This window comes from Aspergillus eucalypticola (assembly GCF_003184535.1).
Source record: "Aspergillus eucalypticola CBS 122712 chromosome Unknown BO83scaffold_15, whole genome shotgun sequence".
NCBI lineage: Eukaryota > Fungi > Ascomycota > Eurotiomycetes > Eurotiales > Aspergillaceae > Aspergillus > Aspergillus eucalypticola.
The window spans coordinates 309,978-329,223 of record NW_020290289.1 but is presented as its reverse complement, the minus strand read 5'-3'; the positions used below and the strand labels follow the sequence as shown (position 1 = coordinate 329,223).

At 48.2% G+C, this 19,246-nt stretch overlaps 10 protein-coding genes across 10 annotated transcripts; 8 read left to right on the top strand and 2 right to left on the bottom strand.

Annotated features, from left to right (window-relative positions):
• The first annotated feature begins 1,289 nt into the window (after positions 1-1,289).
• Positions 1,290-2,586, top strand: BO83DRAFT_50684 (uncharacterized protein). The gene has a single exon (XM_025537401.1). It carries the CDS (start codon positions 1,415-1,417, stop codon positions 2,483-2,485), a length of 1,071 nt encoding a protein of 356 aa, XP_025387252.1. The 5' UTR covers positions 1,290-1,414; the 3' UTR covers positions 2,486-2,586.
• A 1,156-nt stretch (positions 2,587-3,742) lies between these two features.
• BO83DRAFT_399551 (F-box protein) lies at positions 3,743-4,774 on the top strand (the record flags this gene model as incomplete). The annotated part of the gene is made up of 1 exon (XM_025533324.1): positions 3,743-4,774. One exon carries the CDS (start codon positions 3,743-3,745, stop codon positions 4,772-4,774), a length of 1,032 nt encoding a protein of 343 aa, XP_025387251.1.
• Positions 4,775-5,595: 821 nt separating this feature from the next.
• On the top strand, positions 5,596-6,492 carry BO83DRAFT_399550 (F-box protein; the record flags this gene model as incomplete). Its single annotated transcript, XM_025533323.1, has 1 exon — positions 5,596-6,492. One exon carries the CDS (start codon positions 5,596-5,598, stop codon positions 6,490-6,492), a length of 897 nt encoding a protein of 298 aa, XP_025387250.1.
• Positions 6,493-7,210: 718 nt separating this feature from the next.
• On the top strand, positions 7,211-7,657 carry BO83DRAFT_389569 (uncharacterized protein; the record flags this gene model as incomplete). The annotated part of the gene is made up of 1 exon (XM_025532807.1): positions 7,211-7,657. The coding sequence occupies one exon, from the start codon at positions 7,211-7,213 to the stop codon at positions 7,655-7,657; it is 447 nt and encodes a 148-aa protein (XP_025387249.1).
• A 932-nt stretch (positions 7,658-8,589) lies between these two features.
• BO83DRAFT_389568 (uncharacterized protein) lies at positions 8,590-9,393 on the top strand (the record flags this gene model as incomplete). The annotated part of the gene is made up of 1 exon (XM_025532806.1): positions 8,590-9,393. One exon carries the CDS (start codon positions 8,590-8,592, stop codon positions 9,391-9,393), a length of 804 nt encoding a protein of 267 aa, XP_025387248.1.
• A 131-nt stretch (positions 9,394-9,524) lies between these two features.
• On the bottom strand, positions 9,525-13,244 carry BO83DRAFT_417870 (uncharacterized protein; the record flags this gene model as incomplete). The annotated part of the gene is made up of 7 exons (XM_025534784.1): positions 13,015-13,244; positions 11,565-12,946; positions 11,108-11,515; positions 10,865-11,044; positions 10,271-10,810; positions 9,842-10,213; positions 9,525-9,773 (listed from the first exon to the last, which is right to left on the bottom strand). Exons 1-7 carry the CDS (start codon positions 13,118-13,120, stop codon positions 9,525-9,527), a joined length of 3,237 nt encoding a protein of 1,078 aa, XP_025387247.1. The 5' UTR covers positions 13,121-13,244.
• A 201-nt stretch (positions 13,245-13,445) lies between these two features.
• BO83DRAFT_417869 (uncharacterized protein) lies at positions 13,446-14,111 on the top strand. Its single transcript, XM_025534783.1, has one exon. It carries the CDS (start codon positions 13,523-13,525, stop codon positions 13,883-13,885), a length of 363 nt encoding a protein of 120 aa, XP_025387246.1. The 5' UTR covers positions 13,446-13,522; the 3' UTR covers positions 13,886-14,111.
• Positions 14,112-14,715: 604 nt separating this feature from the next.
• BO83DRAFT_379163 (oxidoreductase) lies at positions 14,716-15,911 on the top strand. Its single transcript, XM_025531441.1, has 3 exons — positions 14,716-15,238; positions 15,309-15,655; positions 15,708-15,911. Exons 1-3 carry the CDS (start codon positions 14,803-14,805, stop codon positions 15,750-15,752), a joined length of 828 nt encoding a protein of 275 aa, XP_025387245.1. The 5' UTR covers positions 14,716-14,802; the 3' UTR covers positions 15,753-15,911.
• A 79-nt stretch (positions 15,912-15,990) lies between these two features.
• BO83DRAFT_446796 (FAD-dependent oxidoreductase) lies at positions 15,991-17,736 on the bottom strand. Its single transcript, XM_025536618.1, has 9 exons — positions 17,443-17,736; positions 17,348-17,391; positions 17,105-17,301; positions 16,777-17,046; positions 16,592-16,724; positions 16,526-16,543; positions 16,340-16,476; positions 16,159-16,287; positions 15,991-16,109 (listed from the first exon to the last, which is right to left on the bottom strand). Exons 1-9 carry the CDS (start codon positions 17,706-17,708, stop codon positions 16,011-16,013), a joined length of 1,293 nt encoding a protein of 430 aa, XP_025387244.1. The 5' UTR covers positions 17,709-17,736; the 3' UTR covers positions 15,991-16,010.
• An 864-nt stretch (positions 17,737-18,600) lies between these two features.
• BO83DRAFT_427869 (putative arsenate reductase (Arc2)) lies at positions 18,601-19,164 on the top strand (the record flags this gene model as incomplete). Its single annotated transcript, XM_025535373.1, has 3 exons — positions 18,601-18,756; positions 18,809-18,923; positions 18,986-19,164. 3 exons carry the CDS (start codon positions 18,601-18,603, stop codon positions 19,162-19,164), a joined length of 450 nt encoding a protein of 149 aa, XP_025387243.1.
• Between the last annotated feature and the right edge of the window lie 82 nt (positions 19,165-19,246).

Here is a 19,246-nt window from a genome sequence, read left to right as displayed (position 1 = left end):
TAACAAACCAGGTCGTCATGGCTTTGGGATATTCAACGGCCGAGTTCCAAAGAGACTTTGATAAGGCATCACGACTCGCTCTGGACAATGATGAAGAGAGCTGACGAAGGGAGGTTTATACGCTGGTGAACTTCCTCCAATTTGCCTTTATGTTCTGGGGCGGACATCAGTACTGTCTATGGTAGGATTAGCTTTCAGAGGACATATTTGCTTGACCCATCTGCTATTTGCAAACTACACTCTGGATGATGCTATACATACTGGTGTGGAATAATGGGAGAAGAGAGCAGCAGACCTTGAATTCTTTTTGAATGTGTTTGTCTCTCGCTGACTGGCTAAATGTGTCCGGGTGTTTTGACCCGTGGAAGGACTGGATTACGGTATACTCCAGAGAGAACGTACGGAAAGCTCTAGAGAAATATAACCAGAGGCGCAAGCCAACAATAAAGGCGAATACATTCGCCCACACCCGCAATACCACAGCGGGACCTCCGATGATTGTTCCTGGCAGTGCGGGTCAGTCGACCTGTCAGATGATGACGTGATAGTGTCGCACATCATCTTCATGACGGAGTCTTTGCCGAGGAGGAATACCCAGTGTCTTATCAGCGTGCTGGGCTGCGATCAACATGGTCCACTCAGCTGTTCCAAGGTGGACGACGGGCGTGGGGAAGCCGGGCAGTGTCGACTCTTCGAGAGTCCAAAGATGGCGGGCGCAATGTGAAGTTGGTTGAGGATCTCGAACGTACTGAAGGGCTTGCCAGACGACAACGGGACGAAGAAGACACCACGAATCGTTCTTATCAGTTCAAAGCGAACTGTTCGAACTTTCCATTTCCCGGGGTCTCTGCGCGTATAGAAACTTGACTCAGCCGCACGGCTGCTTGCGAACCCGCCGATATGCAACGGTTGAGGAACGAAGGATGACTGGAGAGAAAGATCATTATTATCAGCAAGTTCCAATACCACAAAACACTCCCTTTCTGAAGCCCTTTGGAATCAATGTGGCCAGTCTTGGTGTTCCTGTCTGTTTCAGGAACCGGGGTAAGGTTTCACAGTACGTTAGCGCTGCAACGACGGGGTTGCTATATTTAGCTCGGCGCCTAAGATAAACATCAGATAACCATGACCACTCGACATTCTTGATGAGGAAGACTGACAACATCGGCGCGTATAGATTTTCTGGACCGTCCAATAGTTGAAGAGGGAGGTATGTGATGATGTGCTCTTACGCAGCCTAATAACATGGACTATAAGAACGGGTTCCAGACACCACCTTCTAGACTCCTAACTGTCCGTTTACATTCATCTACTACTATCTTTCTACTACTGCGAAATCCCAACATACCAACCAAGCACTTAATATATACCACCCACAAACAACTTAATATACTAATCACCATCAACCGCCAAAATGACCACCTTCTACATCCCAGTCGAACTCCTGTCATACTACTATATCACCATCGATATAGACACCCCCATATGGCATCTATTGCCCTGGGGCACACCGTATGACACAACGACAGATTACTGTTCCATCACCAACTCCACCAACATCGAACGGGATATACCATATGACACAAAGACAGAGTACTGTCCCATCACCAACACCACCCACATGGAACGCCAAGACAGCGGCATCTTTATCCCATCAAACACCACCTCCCCCACACTAAGCACCATCAGCATCAACCCAAAACCAACAACACCATCGACAACATATGCTCCACCCAGCCCCCACTGGACAGCTCTAACCACCCAAGCCGAGCAAACCAAAGCTCTCGACTTCCTTACCAACAACTGTCACACAGTCCAAACCCTCCAAGCAGCAAACTACACCGTCACCCCGGATACAACAAAGAACAACATCCGCTTCCAACAAACCCCAGACACGTACAACCCTTCCGCCCGCCTTGCCGTCTCGCTCGATTGCGAAATGGTAACCGACATTTCGGGCCGCACCCAGCTCTGCCAAGTCAGCTTGGTAGACGTCCTCACCGGGGAACTCCTCCTCGATCAACCCGTGCTGCCTACCGAGCCGGTCTTCGACTGGAAGACGAAATGGAGCGGGATGACAGCCGAACTCATGGACCAGCACGTCGCCGCTGGAAGAACGGTGAACGGGTACGAAGGGGCCCGGGCCCGTGTGTGGGATTTCGTCGACCAGAATACGATTCTGGTCGGCCAGAGTCTGAATTTCGACCTCGATGTGTTGGGCATCGTGCATGACAGGGTCGTGGATACGTATCTTCTCATAAGGGGGGAGAGGAGAGGGAGGAGCTGTCGCCTACGAGACATTGTAAGGGATTGCTGTGGGGTCGAGATTCAGAAGGGGGAGGAGGTCCAAGAGGGACATGATTGTGCGGAGGATTGTTATGCTGCCAGGGAGGTGGCATTGTGGGCTGTGGAGAATCTGGGGAAGGATGAAGGTGGAGGTGGGGGTAGTACCCAAGGATTATCCTGTGTCGAGAGTTTCATGTAATGGGTACTACCTCCCGGTGAAGGATTGTGCTTCCTCGTGTGGAGCCGGGTTATACTTTCGAGAATCAGGGGAAAGATGGGGGCAGTACCCGAGGTTTATTTTGTTTTGCGAGCTTCATGTAATGGGTACTATTTCCCGATGGAGGGTTGCGCTTCCTCGTGTGGAGCAATTTCTACTTCTCTACTTCTTGATAGAGTCTACATCAAGAAGTGCGAGTCAAATCTATGATGACTTTTAACTGTCTTCTGCAATTTTTCCTGCGACATGCTACTGTGTCTTGCGTCTTGATGTGCCTCGTGATGCTGGGTGGACTGTTCTGCGCCTGGACGAGAAGAATCGACGTACTATAACGCTCGCGTTGTCCAATCATGGGATACTGATGGTCGGCCAATATTGAATGGTCGACAATTACTATAACACTGTTCTCTTGTCAGGTTTGCCGGAAGCATCATTGGGCTGTTATGGGGGTATGGGGTGAACTCCATGGCTCCTTTCTCATTTGAGGTGGCTCTAATGGTGCAATGTCTGGCTCACCTTGGATGATCTGGCGCGGGTGGTGCAGAGCACTTTGCCTTTTCTATGAACTGATAAAGTCACTACGATGAGATACCCGGTTTACGCTATGAATGAATTGAAGCTATTTACTACGCTTTTGCTGCTGTTTTCCTGTTCTGACTGTAGCTGTGAAGGTGTACTGAACGAGTGACTCATAGTGCTATGTAGCTGTAAGAATGACGAGATATTCGTGGAATAGAAAACGATGGAAAGTAACATGCATCGGCATGACATATGCGTAGAATGAAAGTGTCTTCTGCATACAAAGATGTTCTTTCTCGTCAATACTCTTGCTCGACAAAGGGTGTTCCCGCCATACATTGATGATTTGATATGCACACAAAGAGCATAAAGCTGACAAACCTTAATACGAGCAGCATCAACAATGGCTACAACATACTCCGATTTATTGAACTTGTACATGATATATCCTTACTCACAAGGGCTTCTTCCATACCATTCATGTTGTGTCACACTTATATACAATCATATATACCCCATCTTTGCATGCCATCCAAACAGCATCAACGATTCCACACTGCCAAAGAAGCACAAATTACGTTACACAAATCCAACCCTAAAGCAAAGTCACCAACCACAACTACCACAATGACTACAACAGAATCGACCACAACTACCATGGCTACCCAAGAACCAACCACAACCACAAAACTCATAGCATCATCCACCCCTACCCCCAAAATGGACACCGTCTTCAGCATCGTCGAACTAGTCGAGTGCATCCTCCTCCGCTTCGATCCATTCGACCTGATGCGCGCCCAACTCGTCTGCCGCCAATGGCGCACGCTAATCACCACGCGTAGCCCGCTCCGAGCAGTCCTATTCTACGACTTCGCCCACCCGTACCCCACAGAACCAACCTTCAACCCATTGATGCGATACCTGTTCCCAGTGCTATTCCCCACCCCAGACTTGAGCAAACCTACCTCTCCAATCTTCATGCCTGAAGACATACAGCATATGCGCCTCGGCGACGACACAGCCTACCACCAGGCCGTCTTCCGCCCCGAAGCCTCCTGGCGACGAATGAGACCCATGAATATCCCGTGCCGGGTGCGCAAAGTAGTCCGGAAGACGGTCCGGGACGATCAAAACCCACCGAAGAATCTGCTGGTGTATGATAAAGAGGCCGGACAGGATCCGGTGCTGGGAGCAACGATGGAGCTCGTTTGGGATGTGTTGTTGCATGAGCTAGGGTTTTGGCCGACGAATGGGATGGCAGTAGAGTGGAGGACTGTGAGGGAGGGGAGCGGGGAGTGGGATAATAACTGGAAGGAGGGGGTTAGTGATGAGGAGAAGAAAAGGCTGAGGGCGCCGTATGAGTGCTCGTTTGTGTCTGCGAGTCCGGAGGGGATGCTGGGGAAGTGTGATCGGCGTAAGTTTACGTTTGTGAGAGTGAAGCCGCCGGTTAGGATGACGACAACGGCGGGGGAGTATCTGGGGATGAGGAATCAGTATGCCTTGGATAAGTTTGAGTCGAAGTTTTATGGCCCGGATAAGCCTCCGAAGTTTGCGCATAGGGGGGAGTGGGAGTGGGTTAATGATGATGGGACTAGAACTTACGACTATAACAAATATACGCCCAATGACGAGGATAGAATACGGCCTGTTGAGGATGAGGATGATAGTGGTACGGAGTGGTCTTGGGATGAGGCGAGGGAGTACTTTGAGAGGCCGGATTGCTATTGGGTGCCTACTCATACGCCGCTTTGAGATGATTGGGTTGGGGTATATATAGTCCTGGTTAGATTACTGTCTTCCACCGGTGGTGCTGGGTATGCTGGGTATGCTGGTGATGCTGGGTAGTTGGTAGTGGTAAAAGTACACTCTAGGACTGTGCAATAAGGATTTGCCTATACTGGAAGCGAAATTTTTGAGTTCTCTCATGGAATAGTCATGATTGCTGTAGCTACTAAAGCAATGCTATAGATAGATAAAGTCTTTGCACATGCGGAAATATAGGATTGATTTGCTTTGCGCAGGAAGGGATATGCCTCCAACCAATAGAAATTCGACGAGCAGAAAGCCACAGCAGGTGCCTCTGCTCCACTGACATGACGCAGGAAATAACCAATTGACGGAGAAATGTCTCGTTCCGGATTGCTCCACCCCCGTGCTAAGAAATGATCATCTGCTAAGCTTTGGCGAATTCTTTGGCAGCGCCACCACTTTCAATCCAGCCTATCAAAAGATGGCAGTAATTTGTGTAACATCGTGAAATGAAGAATCCAGTCAAAAATATCCAATATCCGTAGTCATCATGTAGAAGGTATCTAGTTATGTGTGTGACAACAGCAAGGGCGTTGCAAAGGCCGGAACCAGGCCATGATGCACTGATGAGATGATGGAAAGTCACATTCGGATTACGTGGACATTGGACAATGCTTCTGAGCAAAGCGTCGATGTGACAACAAGCTGATAGTATTGTGAGACAGTATAAGTACGCTCGCTTTCCCTACATCTCTGCACAACTGTCATGCTCTAGATTCTCCTAGAGTGTCTCATAACCTCAAGACATACCACGCATAGCCCAAATGGACGCCCTCGACGAACAGAAAAGTCCATTATGCGTGGCATGGGACGATGCTTCCTCAGACCCCGACTGCCCGACGGGAAGCCAAACAACCCCGGGAGACGATAACGGCAACAAAGGACACACGGCTGCGCAAGCAGCACTCGCAATCCCGGAGATTGTAGAGATGATACTTCTCAGACTCGGCTTTGCGGACTTGTTGAGAATGGAACAGGTCTGTCGATCCTGGCAGTTCATAATGAGGGGGTCCATTATCATCCGACGGGCTCTGTTCTTCGAGCAGTCGTCGGCCTCTTATGATGAAAAGCCGGCGCTTAATCCTTTCTTCGAGAAGTGGTTCTGTCCTGGATACTACTGTGAAACCATTGGGGGTTACTTCGTTCAACGCGGGCCAAGCGGGAAGTTCCCATGGTTTGAGGACTCCAAGCTGAAAGAAATCGTCCTATACGAGAAGGCATCATGGCGACGGATGTGGCCATCGACTGTCCCTGTTGTCCTCGAAGCTGTTAGCCTGCACACGAGGAGGCAGGACCCAGAGCCGGGAATTAGTGATCATGTCGACTTGAACAGGGAGCACAGTCTTCTGAGAAGTGATACCAACGGCATGAATCTCAGCGGATTCCTGGAGGCGATGATATCGCTAATGAACCATTCCAAGTCGCCGGAATTCACTGTGTTCTGGAAGAAGACGACAGGTAATAGTGGCAAACCACGTTGGCAACTGATTGCTCTCTTGAATCCAAGCCAGCTGATGTCACCGCGTACTGACACTAAACCGATTTATCCTGGGATTTCGAAGATGAATTTTGCTGAACTCCTTAATGATGATGAGCTGAGCAGATTCCTCTCTTGGACCGAGGTGGTCGACGATTACTATAACACTCATGTTGACTGGTGATAGACTACTGATGGATGCTCAGCAAGGCTATATCAGTATATGGCGGTTACTATGTAACAGGGGGAGTCAGATGCTTGCTGAACATGTTGCTTTATGGATTGATATGTGCACAATAAAATCTTAGATCGATGCTGAAATCAACGTTACACTTTGCTGAAGTCAATACCGTCACAGTCAAAAAGAACAAAAGGCTACCGTATTTGATATTGGCGTACAGTCTCGCTTTCAGTACATTGGAATGCGTCCCCATGTCCTCAATAAATTTGATCGTAAATTTCTCTGAATATGCATCGTTTATTCTATCACAGCTTGGTCAGCAGTGGCCAGCTCGGAAGAGACCAACCATCTGGCGATTTCTTCTGCGGCTTACTGCTATGAGAATTGTTCAATCCCTTTGTAGGAGCTCATGAGCCATTGTTAAGAACACTGATAGTTAGAATTGAGGGCCTGAAGCTCGTTCCACTGGGTATTGCTGACGAGATGTGACTCCTTCCTGATTTCTTGTGCACAAAATAGACAAATGGTTATCGATTCTTTCAATGGTCAAAAGGGATAGTAAATTGCATTATGGAACATACCGATGTTTCTAAGTCCTGTGAATATTGGTTGCAAAGAGCGAAAATATTCTACCTAAAGTTAATTGTCTCGACATGCCGAGGAATATGAATGAGTGACTTCTTCACATTCCATAGGTTTTCGAGGTGATAGGTACAGCAACATGAACACGACAACTAAGGTGCTGCGCCTCCCCGAATTGGTAAAAGAAATCTTGCTCTATTACGATTACCACTTCATCGCTCAACGCGTGTGTTCGCAATGGCAAGCTGTTATCATGCAGTCCCCTAAGATCCGGAGAGCGCTATCTCTAATTCCCAGTGAGCATGGAAAGCCACATATTAATCCTTTCTTTATGACTAAATTATGCCACTGGAAAGACCCCCACATCCAACATGACTACCCCTTCTCTATGAAATTACCCTCAGAGCATGGTGCATGGGTGAACGGCGTCGAACAGCCATTTTCATCCGCGAGCATCCTGGAGACAAATGCTTCCTGCAAGTATCCCTTGTGTATTATCATTCCAGCTCGCAGGACCATTCCAAGACGTGTCCTACTGTTGGAAGAGTACGAAACCCAGTGGTCAGGAGTCCTCCTCCAGCAGTAACAACAATGGGGTGACAATGGGACAGTTCATCGACTACTAGATGGCGTTCAGTAGCCGCTTCGGATGGGACACTTGGTGGAAAACAATCTGCCGAATGTGCACCGCAACGTGGATGGGGAGAAATGCTTCTTCGAGCTTACAATTCTCGGAGTTACCATGACATATGGACAAGCACAAAGATTATGGCGCGTCAAAACTGGTATACCAACCTTGGAAAATCTCATTGACATGGAAGAACTAAGATTACAACTCCCCACTGAAAATGAAGAAGAAGAATGGCAAGATGGACTTATACGCGAGGATCAATATTGTTGCGTTTTGGGGAGCCAATATTTACTAAAAACCACAGGGAAGACGGGAGGCAAACTACCAACTAAGTCTACGTCTCCAATTGGATTGGACCGAGAATTCAGCAAGATAAAGTTATTCACTGCCCCATTCCATTCAATGACCATATAGAACGCAGCCTCTCTGCGCATTTGCTTAGCGATATTGTAAACAGGAATGTGCCTAACCGACACCCAGCATGTATTCTGTAAATTCGCTGTCATCCACACCCGCTAGAAGGAAATAAGTGATGTATTATAGCCCCAAATAAGACAGTGAACATGGGACCTTCCATATATTGGGGACAAAGATTTCACCACTAGAAGACGCCACTTCTGCTTGTTCTGCATGCCAATGAACAACACCATCACGAAAGAGAAATTGAATCCAAATTAGACGGGTATAGACAAAGCTCAGCCAACACAACATGGATTCTCCCACTCGAAGTTTACAAAACAACGACTTACACTCCTCCACAAACACCATTGGGTGACCTTCACAGACATAAATACTAACATGCATAAAAGAAGATATAACTGCCATGGACTGTCCAACATCAGCCCCCTTTCTATATTCAACAAAAGGGTCAAGAAAAGATGTCAACAATGCCTAACCAACACCCCCTCAGCCCACTCATCCCCAGAAGCATTCCCCAAACTACCATACCCAACATCGTACCCCACCACTATCATCATCACTCTTTCTCCCGCCAGGCAGGAGGCAACAATTCACCTCCTCGCGCCATGCAAAACCACCTACCTCCGCTCATGCTCCCCGGCGCGTCCCCACGCCTCTCAACCCTGGAACCCTTTACCACCACAACCAGCCCTTCTCCCTCCTTTCCATTTCCCCCTACCTCTACTACCTCCGACCCGCTGGTGGACATTGTCAGGTCCACACCAAATCAACACGCCCTCACCGAAGAACAAACCTTGAAGCTCTGGCATAAAATTCTAGTCAAGATCTACCCACAAAACGGAGAGTTCACTCACGACCTCCGCACCGCTGAGATCAATAGTGCACGTATTGTTTACTGCCTTGTCAAACAGAACACCTGGCCTAGTCCTGGGACCGAACCAGTTTCTTCTCCAATGGCTATTATCTTGTGCAAGGAGGCTGAGGAGTACCATCGCGAGGATACATGGGACCGGACTTCAAATCAATTGGGGCAGCTGAGCAAGTGCCCAGGACAGCCTTGGTGTGCTGTGGCGTATGGGCGCCGGTTGGTGTGCATGTATAGGTGTACCCAGAGGCTTGAGGGGTTTGAGATGTTTAGGATGGGTAGTTGGATGTTTGATGTGGGGGTTTGGAATGGGAGAGCTTCGTTGAAACAGCTTTTGGATAATGTTAGGTTCGGGAAGTGGAAGGCTATGAATAAAGGGAGGGGCCCGAACTTTCGTGGACTCTGATCAAAGCTTGGAAATTTTCTGTTGGTAAATTAAGGGGTGTTAGTGGTGCAGATGATAATATGGTCATTCATGCGAAGGAATTGTTATTTTATTTGTATGGGAGAAAAATGTATGCTTCTCCAATCCGATTGTTAATCAGTTTCTTCCTCTAAAAGAATTAGCCCTATATATAAACCACATTGTACTGAGTCAAAACCCCAGAGCCCAATCACCTCACCACTAGGAACATCGCCTTCACCCTCTAGCCAGCCACACGCATCGGAAAAAAGTTCGTACCGTCTCTTGGATAGGTCTATCACGTCGTGTGATTGGTATACCATCGAGGTACTTCTGAGTGCTCTGGTATTAAGCTGGCCGCTCTTTGAATTGTTAAATGAAAGCTTCACACATTTTACCAGTGTCAGTAATCAAACGCAGGCATGAGACCGATTCCGATTGTTGGACTCACCGAGATGTTAACCAGGCCTCCAGCACCATAGAAGAGCACAACGCGATCGATACGGTCATCTGATTCGACGTTCATACCAGATGATATGGTTGTATCACCCACAGAGCCTATGTCAATACAATATCCGGACTCATAAGTGAACCTCAAACCCCCGATGATATCCGAAGACTGGAAGTACAGGAAATAATCCACTGAAATGAGCCGACCAGCCCCATTGTTCAACTTCCATAGCGCTCTCCGCGGGGCCATCCAAGGGCGGACTTCCAGGGTTTTCATTGGGTCCCAAAGGGAGACACGATGCCTGGGTGATATGGGGCTCAGAATAACACGGGGAAAGTCCCAGCAGTCATTGAAGGCCCAGATAAACCGCGACTAACAAGATGTGTAAGAACGTAGTCTTTCATCGTGCGCCAGCAAGGAGGGCTTTACCATATACTCTACATCATTTCCCCGAAATACTAACTCCGTACGTTCATTGGGGGCTGGGAGCTTTCCCAGTGGATATGTCTGAGATTGCGTCCGAGTTGAGATTGCTATACGGATGACACGACCAAGGGGATATCTCTCAGCGAAGGATATCCTACCTTTGGAGAACCAGATGCGGATCTCGGTTATCACTTCATCTTCTTCGAGAGTAAATGAGTCGATCTCTGAAATCCATTGCCCTAAGATGCAAGGACTGTGCGAATCACTGTATTCTAGCCACAAGCCCGATATCTCACCTGTTCGTCGAGGACGCGAGTGGCACCCTTGTGAGATGCGTATACGCTTCACCCCTTCCAAAGACGCAGAAGTGTACGCGTGGCAGCCCTTCGATTTTTCACCTATCAATGAGGATCCCCGAAAATCGGCAAGGTCTGCGGAAGTTACACCTTTACGCGGTTTTCCTCGGTGCCCGCTATCGGGCGCTTCACTGGCATTTGTTTTTTCATATTGCAGACCGAATGTCTGAAAAGAGCCACTGACAGCCTTCGCGCGGTTAGCAATGAAGCTTCTAACTATCCGATGCGATCCGTAACGTACCTCTAGAACGGATGTAAAGCCTACAATAATATGTCCCAGTGGTGTCTCAAGAGTTTCTTGTATATACTGAATTGTATCCAGCGCCTCATCTGGAGAATAGAACATCGAGGAATCTGCCACATATGGCCCAGCAAAGTAATTAGCCATGAAAGTAATTTCGTTGCCAAAGCTTGTCAACATCTATCGAGTGAACGTCAGCTCTCAGCGTACTACTGCCAGTTACGGGTAATGCATTTGTCATACTTTGAGTGCGACAACGCCTTGTGAGGTCGAAGCTCGGTCAACTGTTACGCTTCGGATCCTCTCGCCGCTCGGCCCATCAATAAGAAAAGACACCTCCGTCATGCCCTGGCGACCGAAGTGCATTGGATCAAGTCGATCGTAGTAGAATGACAGGCCGACTATGGGAGATTGAGCTGTGAGCATGTGTGCCACAATCCTTGTTAAGTGTCCGAGCCTTTGCCCATAGGTTCCGCCGAAGTCAATGTTCAGAATTCGATTGAAGCTCTGGTATCCGGGAAATTGAGGTTGAGGCAAGAGAATCGAGGTGTCTCTCGGGCAGTATGGTGTCCATATTGGCTGAGGTCGCGCAGGTGGCGCGGCATCGGGTGATGCCTCGTCGTTAATGCCGAGTGCAACCAATTTAAAGGACTGTGTTGATATCAGATCATATCTTGACCGGTCAGGGCATTTGACGTACATCAAAGTGTGCAGAAATGGCCAGCTCATCGACGGGCCCATCTGCAATAAGCTCTCCGAATGCAATATCAGGTTCGTCGCAACCCGTTTCACCTACCCACTTTGTCTTATAGGTGGAATAGCCGCGTCTCACAATCAACCTAACACCCACAATCCCTCCAGCACTTATAGCCACACCGAAGCCGGCAATGGACTCACAAGGGTCAAGGTTGGCTAAGGGTCGCATATGGCAAGATGTATAACCCAGGCAACGGGTGGCTTTCTCTCCGATATCATTTGCTAGTGTAAAGCGGAAGCCTGAGATATAAGTTTGGGAATTAAAGGCTGTTATCAACGTCTCGATTGACCTAATTGACCCCTGCGTAATAGGAAGTAACAGCTTTGAGTTATATAGCTTTCTGCATCCAGACTCAAGCAGGCCGCGGTGGTTAGTTGTTTCTTGGGTAGTAATGAACCGAGTCGACTTTTGCCGAACAGTGGATCGATTATCCGGGGAGCTATCACAGGACTTCATAATGTGAGAGAAGGAAACTTCAGTGATAAGCTGCCCGATGAGATCGGCATTTAGTGACACGATCTTCCATATACGATGGCGGTTCTTTAGTCCATCAGAACACTGCGAATGTCCTACCGCCCTCTTTATTTTGAAGTAGATATCCCGCCAATTTAGGAATGAACCACTTTCGATCGGCAACGCATATCCCATCTCAAAGGATGGGCTGAAGCGGCTTTTCCAGAAATTCTGTGGGAGTGACTGGGGTTGAGTGACTGAAGAAATGGACCTGGATGCCAGTCTCAGATTATTCAAACCAGCAGAGCGCAAGTACGTTAGCACCATGTATATGACCTCTAATGGAAGATTGGAAAAGGCATCTCCTCCATAATGATGGTTGTCCTTGTCACGTTGACGCATGACACGCGGATACGGGTCGCAGTCGCTATCTAGGAAAGGAAAATCTTTCAGAGCAGCTTGACGCGAGGGATCTGCCAACAGATGAGTGTATCCCTTGTCAAGCATATTCCGCACTGGGTTACCGACTGGCTTCTGAGATTGAACCGCATCCCCAAAGTCGTGCCCCGGCCGAGGGAACGAGAACCTATCCCATACCGTACAGTAGAGCAGACCATGTAACGTGGTGCACGTCCGGAAAATATCAGATGTTGCCTCTGGCACCCTTTCTAACAGAATTTTCCAACAGATTGCGTGGAAAGGAAATGTCCAGTGTCCAGTACCTCTGTCAAAGAAGGGGACATGTGTTTGAAGCGATGCAGATGAGTGCGTGAATGATTCTTCAGCGCAGGGCGGCGCAACAATTTCATCCCCTGGACTGACGTAGCCTATACCACTAAGTGTGACCGGTGCCAAGCATCCCTTGCGCCGGACTAAATAACGGAAGCCACTAGTCAGTAGCAAAGACAAGGAAGCGAGGTGGGGTTTAGAGTCCACTAACCTAGGCGGAGAGTCTGGTACCATTCTAACACTGGATGTTGTGCGGTTTCTATTTCCTCTGGGGCGGTCGAGATAATAACACCACAGATGGTGCAAAAGTGAAGCATGTTGATTATACTGGTAGCTTATTGTTCCACGCGGCAGAAGTTCGGATAAATTGCTGCCTGAAACATTCGGTCGGAGGAGTCTGATATGACCCCGTTCGTCGATAAGCAAAGAAAATAGCAGATGTGACATAAGCGACCAGTCTTCAGTCGAATTGATCTGACCTTATCTACCTGGTAGCTGTGCAGGCGCCTAAAGAAAGAAGAGTGCGGAAGATGGTAATAGTCAGAGGGGAGGAAAGGGGATGCTTGGTAGCTGCACTATGTCATGTGACTGCGCCTTACGCGCCGTGACTTGGAATATGCATTGCATTTTTTCCTCTCCTGTCGGGATTCAAGATTGCTGGTAAAGAACCGGTTCTACAAGACGATACCGAGCCTGATTGGGTTGTGTTCCAAATCGTCATGACCAAACCCGCCCTGCGAACACCCCGCATATCCGGGGATCTCGCCGAGCGACAGATCTTCATTGTGGAATGTAAAAGACCCAGCAAAGATACGCCTGCCGAGTGGGAATCAGCGAAGGATCAATTACTCCACTACTGCGAAGGAAACGTTAATGGAACAACGCGGGTGTTCGGGGCCACGGCAATTGGAACAAAAGTCAAGTTTTGGAGATTCGACTACCCGAGACTTACCCCCTTGTCTGCTGGTGATGAAACATACGACCTCCTTGACCCTCGTGGAAGCAACCAAGCCGAGCAGTGCCTGAACTACATTCGGAACAACGGCTGGAACTGGGTACAGTCAGGCACTATGCTTCCCTGAATGAGCTTTCACCATCTTGCGATTTGGAACTCTTCCCGTATATTCTAATCTTGGTATAACCGTACCATGTCATGCGCTATCATTGGTTTACCGCTGCTTCGTGCTTTGCTATCTTTGCTGTTTTCGCTATTTTCGATATTTTGCTATTTCATTCTCGGGTACAAAGAGGAATGGTCAATGTTATTTTCGGCTTGATCTATAACCCTCATTGTTAGATATGTTTTCTGCTGTTTGGTTCACAAGCCATTGCTTTGTCCAGTTGTGTGTATGTCGCTATTACTATGCTGAATTTATGTACTACATCTGTTCGGATATAGAGTAATATTCATACACAGTCATATTAATCAAGTAGTTGTGCTTTTATCTCGCCTGTCTGTCAAGTAAAGCACAACACGTCTACATGGTCTATGTAAAGACTGCCTTACTCAGCCTTCAGAGATGCTCGATGACAAGTACATGGTGTGATATATCTTACGCTGACTTACAGTGTTCATTCAAGGGAGGCCTTGCCAAACTTGTTGCTATTCAGCCAGTCCATATCCCAGCAAGGCTGTTACGGAAGCCATTGTGAAGACAAAGCAACTATATATTAGCTGATTGAAACTGGCAAACCAGTATATTGGACACATACCTTCATAGTGCGTCGTGTGTATAATTTGACTATCAATCAGTCTTCAATTACCTGCTTCGAAAAATACCAGACTATTCCCCATTCAGCCCGATAAGATAACGTTATTATTAATAGAACCCACGATATCCATCATCCACCGGTCCATTTCAGCCCGGATACGAGATCCCCACAACACAACCCGTAAGCTTACCTCCTTCCTCTTTCCTCTGGGTTTATAAGCCCCATCATCCCCGATCCTTGCAATTCAAGATCTGTGTGCCTCACGACCTTATAAAACTAACCAACCATGTCCCTTCCCACGGTCCTCATCACCGGCTGCAGCGCAGGCGGTATCGGCTCCGCCCTAGCCGAGGCCTTCCACGAGCGGAACCACCACGTCATTGCGACTGCCCGTTTTGTGGATAAAATGTCCCATCTATCTAAATTTCCCAACATGACGCTTCTCAAATTAGATGTGACTTCTGCCGGTGATATTGCCGCCGCTGTGGAAGCTGTGAAATCCCTTACGGGCGGAAAGCTCGACTACCTGGTTAACAACTCTGGTCTCCCGCTTACGTTTCCGGCACTGGAGACGGATATCGAGAAAGCCAGAGAGGTCTTTGATGTCAACTTCTGGGGTGTTGTGAGAATGGTGAACGCATTCTCCGAGATGGTTATTGCAGCCAAGGGAGTTATTGCGAATCATTGCTCTATGGGTGGGGTCATGACGATTCCGTGGAATGGTCCGTGCTCGAATTTCGCTATGCGGTGAGCATGAGCTTTTCAGGATGACAATACTAATTAGAGGGACAGTATTTTACACATCCTCAAAAGCGGCATTGAAATCATATAGCGAGGGTCTACGCCATGAGCTCGCACCATTTGACGTCGAAGTCGTGACTATCATGACTGGTGTCGTGGGGTCGAATCTCTGGACTCGGGCACCGGAGTTGAATCTGGAGGGATCGAGGTATGCGCCTGCAACAAAGGAGATAATGGATATTGCGACGGGAGCGAATACAGGCGGCACTATGCCTTGCTCCGATTATGCCCGTCGGGTGGTTGATGATTTGGTGGGTGGGAAGACTGGGCTTATTTGGAGGGGGAAGATGGCCTCCATTGGGTGGTTTTTGACGTCGTTTATGCCGACGTGGGTTTTGGTATGTGTCTTCTCTGCTGCCAATGGGTGAGTGCTTGCTAAAATCGGTATAGGACATGATGACGAATCACATGAGCGGACTGGACAAGCTGGGTTGATGTGAGGAAGAGGTAGCAAAACTTATAAAGGCTACGGTGTTCTTGGTGTTGTAAGGGGGTTTTCTATTATTCTATCGGTGACTTGGAACCAAGACTTATTGCAGATGCATATTTACTGTATGATAAATCAACATGGGATATCAGAAATGGGCGTCACGTTTAGACATATCTCCTTTCAAGAAGAATTTATATCATTTCTATCAGTCTACTTCTAAGAACTTTGTCTTATCTCACAACCAAATCCGAATATGGATGTATCTACAGCCGAGAACTAAAATCTTCTCCACGACCCGACTGCTCCACCGCTGCGCGCCGAGCATCTTCGGCTTCGTAGGTTTCCCTCCACGCCTCCTCAACCTATGACTAAAGTCAGCATATTCAACCAGTATCTCCAATGGTAACATACATTATAGCGGTACAACCATCCATGATCATCATCCCACTTATTCGCAACAATGATCGATACCGCTTCATTGAAATCGTCCGTCTTTTTCACCGACACATCCGATTTCCCATAACCATCCAAGATGTCATACTACAAGATCGTGAGTAAATGTAGACTCATATACTTTCCTGGGGGTGCTTACCATGGCAGCATAATGTGGAGCTCGAACTCTGTCGAACAGTTCCAGTCCGTCTTGTATTGGCAGTCCGCGCTCATGGGCCCACTTCACGGCGCGCGTAAGTACATAGACGTCCTCAAGTGCGAAGCCGGCGCCGGCGCCTACACAAGTTAGTGAAGTTTCTCGCTATGTTGGAAGTTCACCTTTTACCGAAAGCACCGGAAAGAGCTGCGTATGGTTAGCATATGGGGGACTCATAGAATGATGAGAACGTACGATGCGATGCGTCCCCGACAAGCGCGATCGATCCATGAGAGACAACACTCGACAACCTTGGTCCAGAGAAAAGGGCAAATTTCTTGACAACCTTGATTTTCTCAAGTACGCTCTGGAGAGCAGGCGAGAAGTCCTACTCGATATGATCAGCAGTGAGTATACGGATTTGCATAAAAGGAATATACTTTGTATCTCCAGCTGAACTCCTCTACACTCGCATCCTGTCCCCAGCTCACAGGAGCAGTCTCGGCGGTCTGGGGAACTCGCGCGGCAATCTCATAAACATTATTATTCAAGTTGCAGGTGTACAGACGATCGGCTGGTCCATGCCAGAAGGTCACGGAGTCCGGTATCCCTGGTATGCTTAGGATGTCGCGGGCGTCTGCGAGTGCGCGATACGCCGTGGTTCCGATGTACTTAAGACGGTGTTCGGGGTGGGCGAATTGTCGGACAACCTAAAATGTGAGTTACTGGCCGATCGTAGGACAGGGCTTGGTCACTGACTGATCGGACACCGTCAGCTCCAACAAGAAGATCCACCTCGTCGGTGTGGCCGTCTTCAAAGCGTAGGAAGAATGCTTTTGACGGAAGCTGAGACACTTCTACCAGTCGACTTGAGAGTCGTAGCTTTGATTTGTCAACACTTTTCAGTAGAGCTTGTTGAAGTACGGATCGAAGCGTGCGAGCATGAAGATAGCGAGAAGGTGTGCCTGATACGGTCAGAAGCCAGGCAATTCAAGTTTTGGGTGTCCATACCTTCCTGTCCCTTTGACAACAATAGCTGCCCAGTCTTCCCGTTTCTACATGTCAATTGCTCAGTCATATCCTTTTATAAGAGGCAGAGTACCCACCGATGTTGAACTGCATGTCCATCTGCAGGACGAAACAAGTCTTTTGGATCGACATTGTCATACACCCCAAATATATCGAGCATGCGCCACGTATTCTGTTGAATGCTGATTCCTGCACCGACTTCCCGAAGCTCCCGGGCCTGCTCGTAAACACGTAATTCAACAAAGGGTAGTTTGGCAAATTCAATAGCCGCTCCAAGGCCTGCTGGACCGGCCCCAATTATAGCAACTCGCAGCTTAGCTGGAGATTCCGGGTCTAGAGTCATTTTGTGTGGCCGACTGCGAGAACTTTGGTACTCGGAACGAAATGCACGTCCGGGTCTTGTTCGACAATCTTACGGATAATGGCCGCATTTAAGTAGTCTGCCACCTTTATGCATTTGGCTAGGCTCGTGGCATTTGGAGACAATGATAGGTTCGATAAGGTGGCAGACAGGGAATTGTCATTATCAATCATAGTATGGAATTGCGTGATTGGCGTTGGTTGTGGCGTGGAGAGGCGGGGTTGTGGTCCGGATTTCAGGAACCGCGATGGACTGTTTTAATGATAATGTTAAGGTGTTGCAAGATAATTTGCGATAGTTATAAACACCGATTTCATGTACCAATTTAAACGATCTGACCGGAATTAGGGGAGACTGCGGGTATTGGCCTGGTGCGATCGCGATCACTCAGTCATGAGCAGATTATTCAATTGCTTCACCAAGACGGTCATTCTGATCCTGACATTGTGAAGACAGCGTCTACACGCATATATACCGCGAGTCACAAAACATTTCAACTTGAACGCTCTGACATTAGTAGCAGCATCATACCGTGACAAGACCATCAGTAGCCCATCGAGTTGGAATGAATCATCCAGTACACTCATAGGACACCCTGACAAATATAGTTTATCAGAGTAATGCCTATTTCAATATTTTGGGAAGATCAAAATAGTAGGAGAATGGGTCCAGCAAACCGAGGTTATTCAGACCGGATGTTGCCCTGGAATGTCACTTACCTATGCTGATTGGTCAACGGAGCATTCACTTGTGTTTTGGCGATCTTGGCTCCACCGAACCAGAAGATGCCCACAGCTAAAGTATGAACAATCGGCTGGAACTCTTCCTATTGAACAATCAATTCGTAAGATTTTACAGTCGCAGAAGACCCATGATGTGTACAGATACTCTTCCCTGGCACGCAGCCTATCCCGCACCTTGGAGCACGGCAATCGGTATCCGTCGCGAGGAGGTACTAGAATGGTTTCGCTCAGGTAGACAGCCCGGACGTGATTTTCTATTAGTAGACCTACGTCGGACGGATTTCGAGGTAAGTTAGTAGATCAGGATAAAAGGTGAATGTAATTGACATGCGTTTTCAGGGAGGTACCATCCGAGGATCCATCAACCTCCCAGCCCAGACTCTGTACCCTGCAATCCCAACACTCTATTCTCTTCTCAGCCAAAGCCAGGCTACGAAGGTTATCTGGTACTGTGGTATGTTACATAATATTGCTTCCTCTCATTGAAGAGCGATGGAGTGTGCTCACTAGACTCAGGCTCATCGAAGGGCCGTGGAATGCGAGCCGCGAGTTGGTTTGCCGACTACATTGAGCAGCAACAAGACACCCGGATGAGAAGTCTTGTGCTAGAAGGGGGTATTAAAGGATGGGTGGCAGCAGGGAAGGAATACACGGATTTCATGGATGAGTACGACGCATCTGCATGGACTGCTTGAATATACTACTTTGATTCGTTCTACCGGTCGAGGGCAGCAATGACAGTCAAGGGGCTGTTCTAGACAATCTATATCCAGTCAA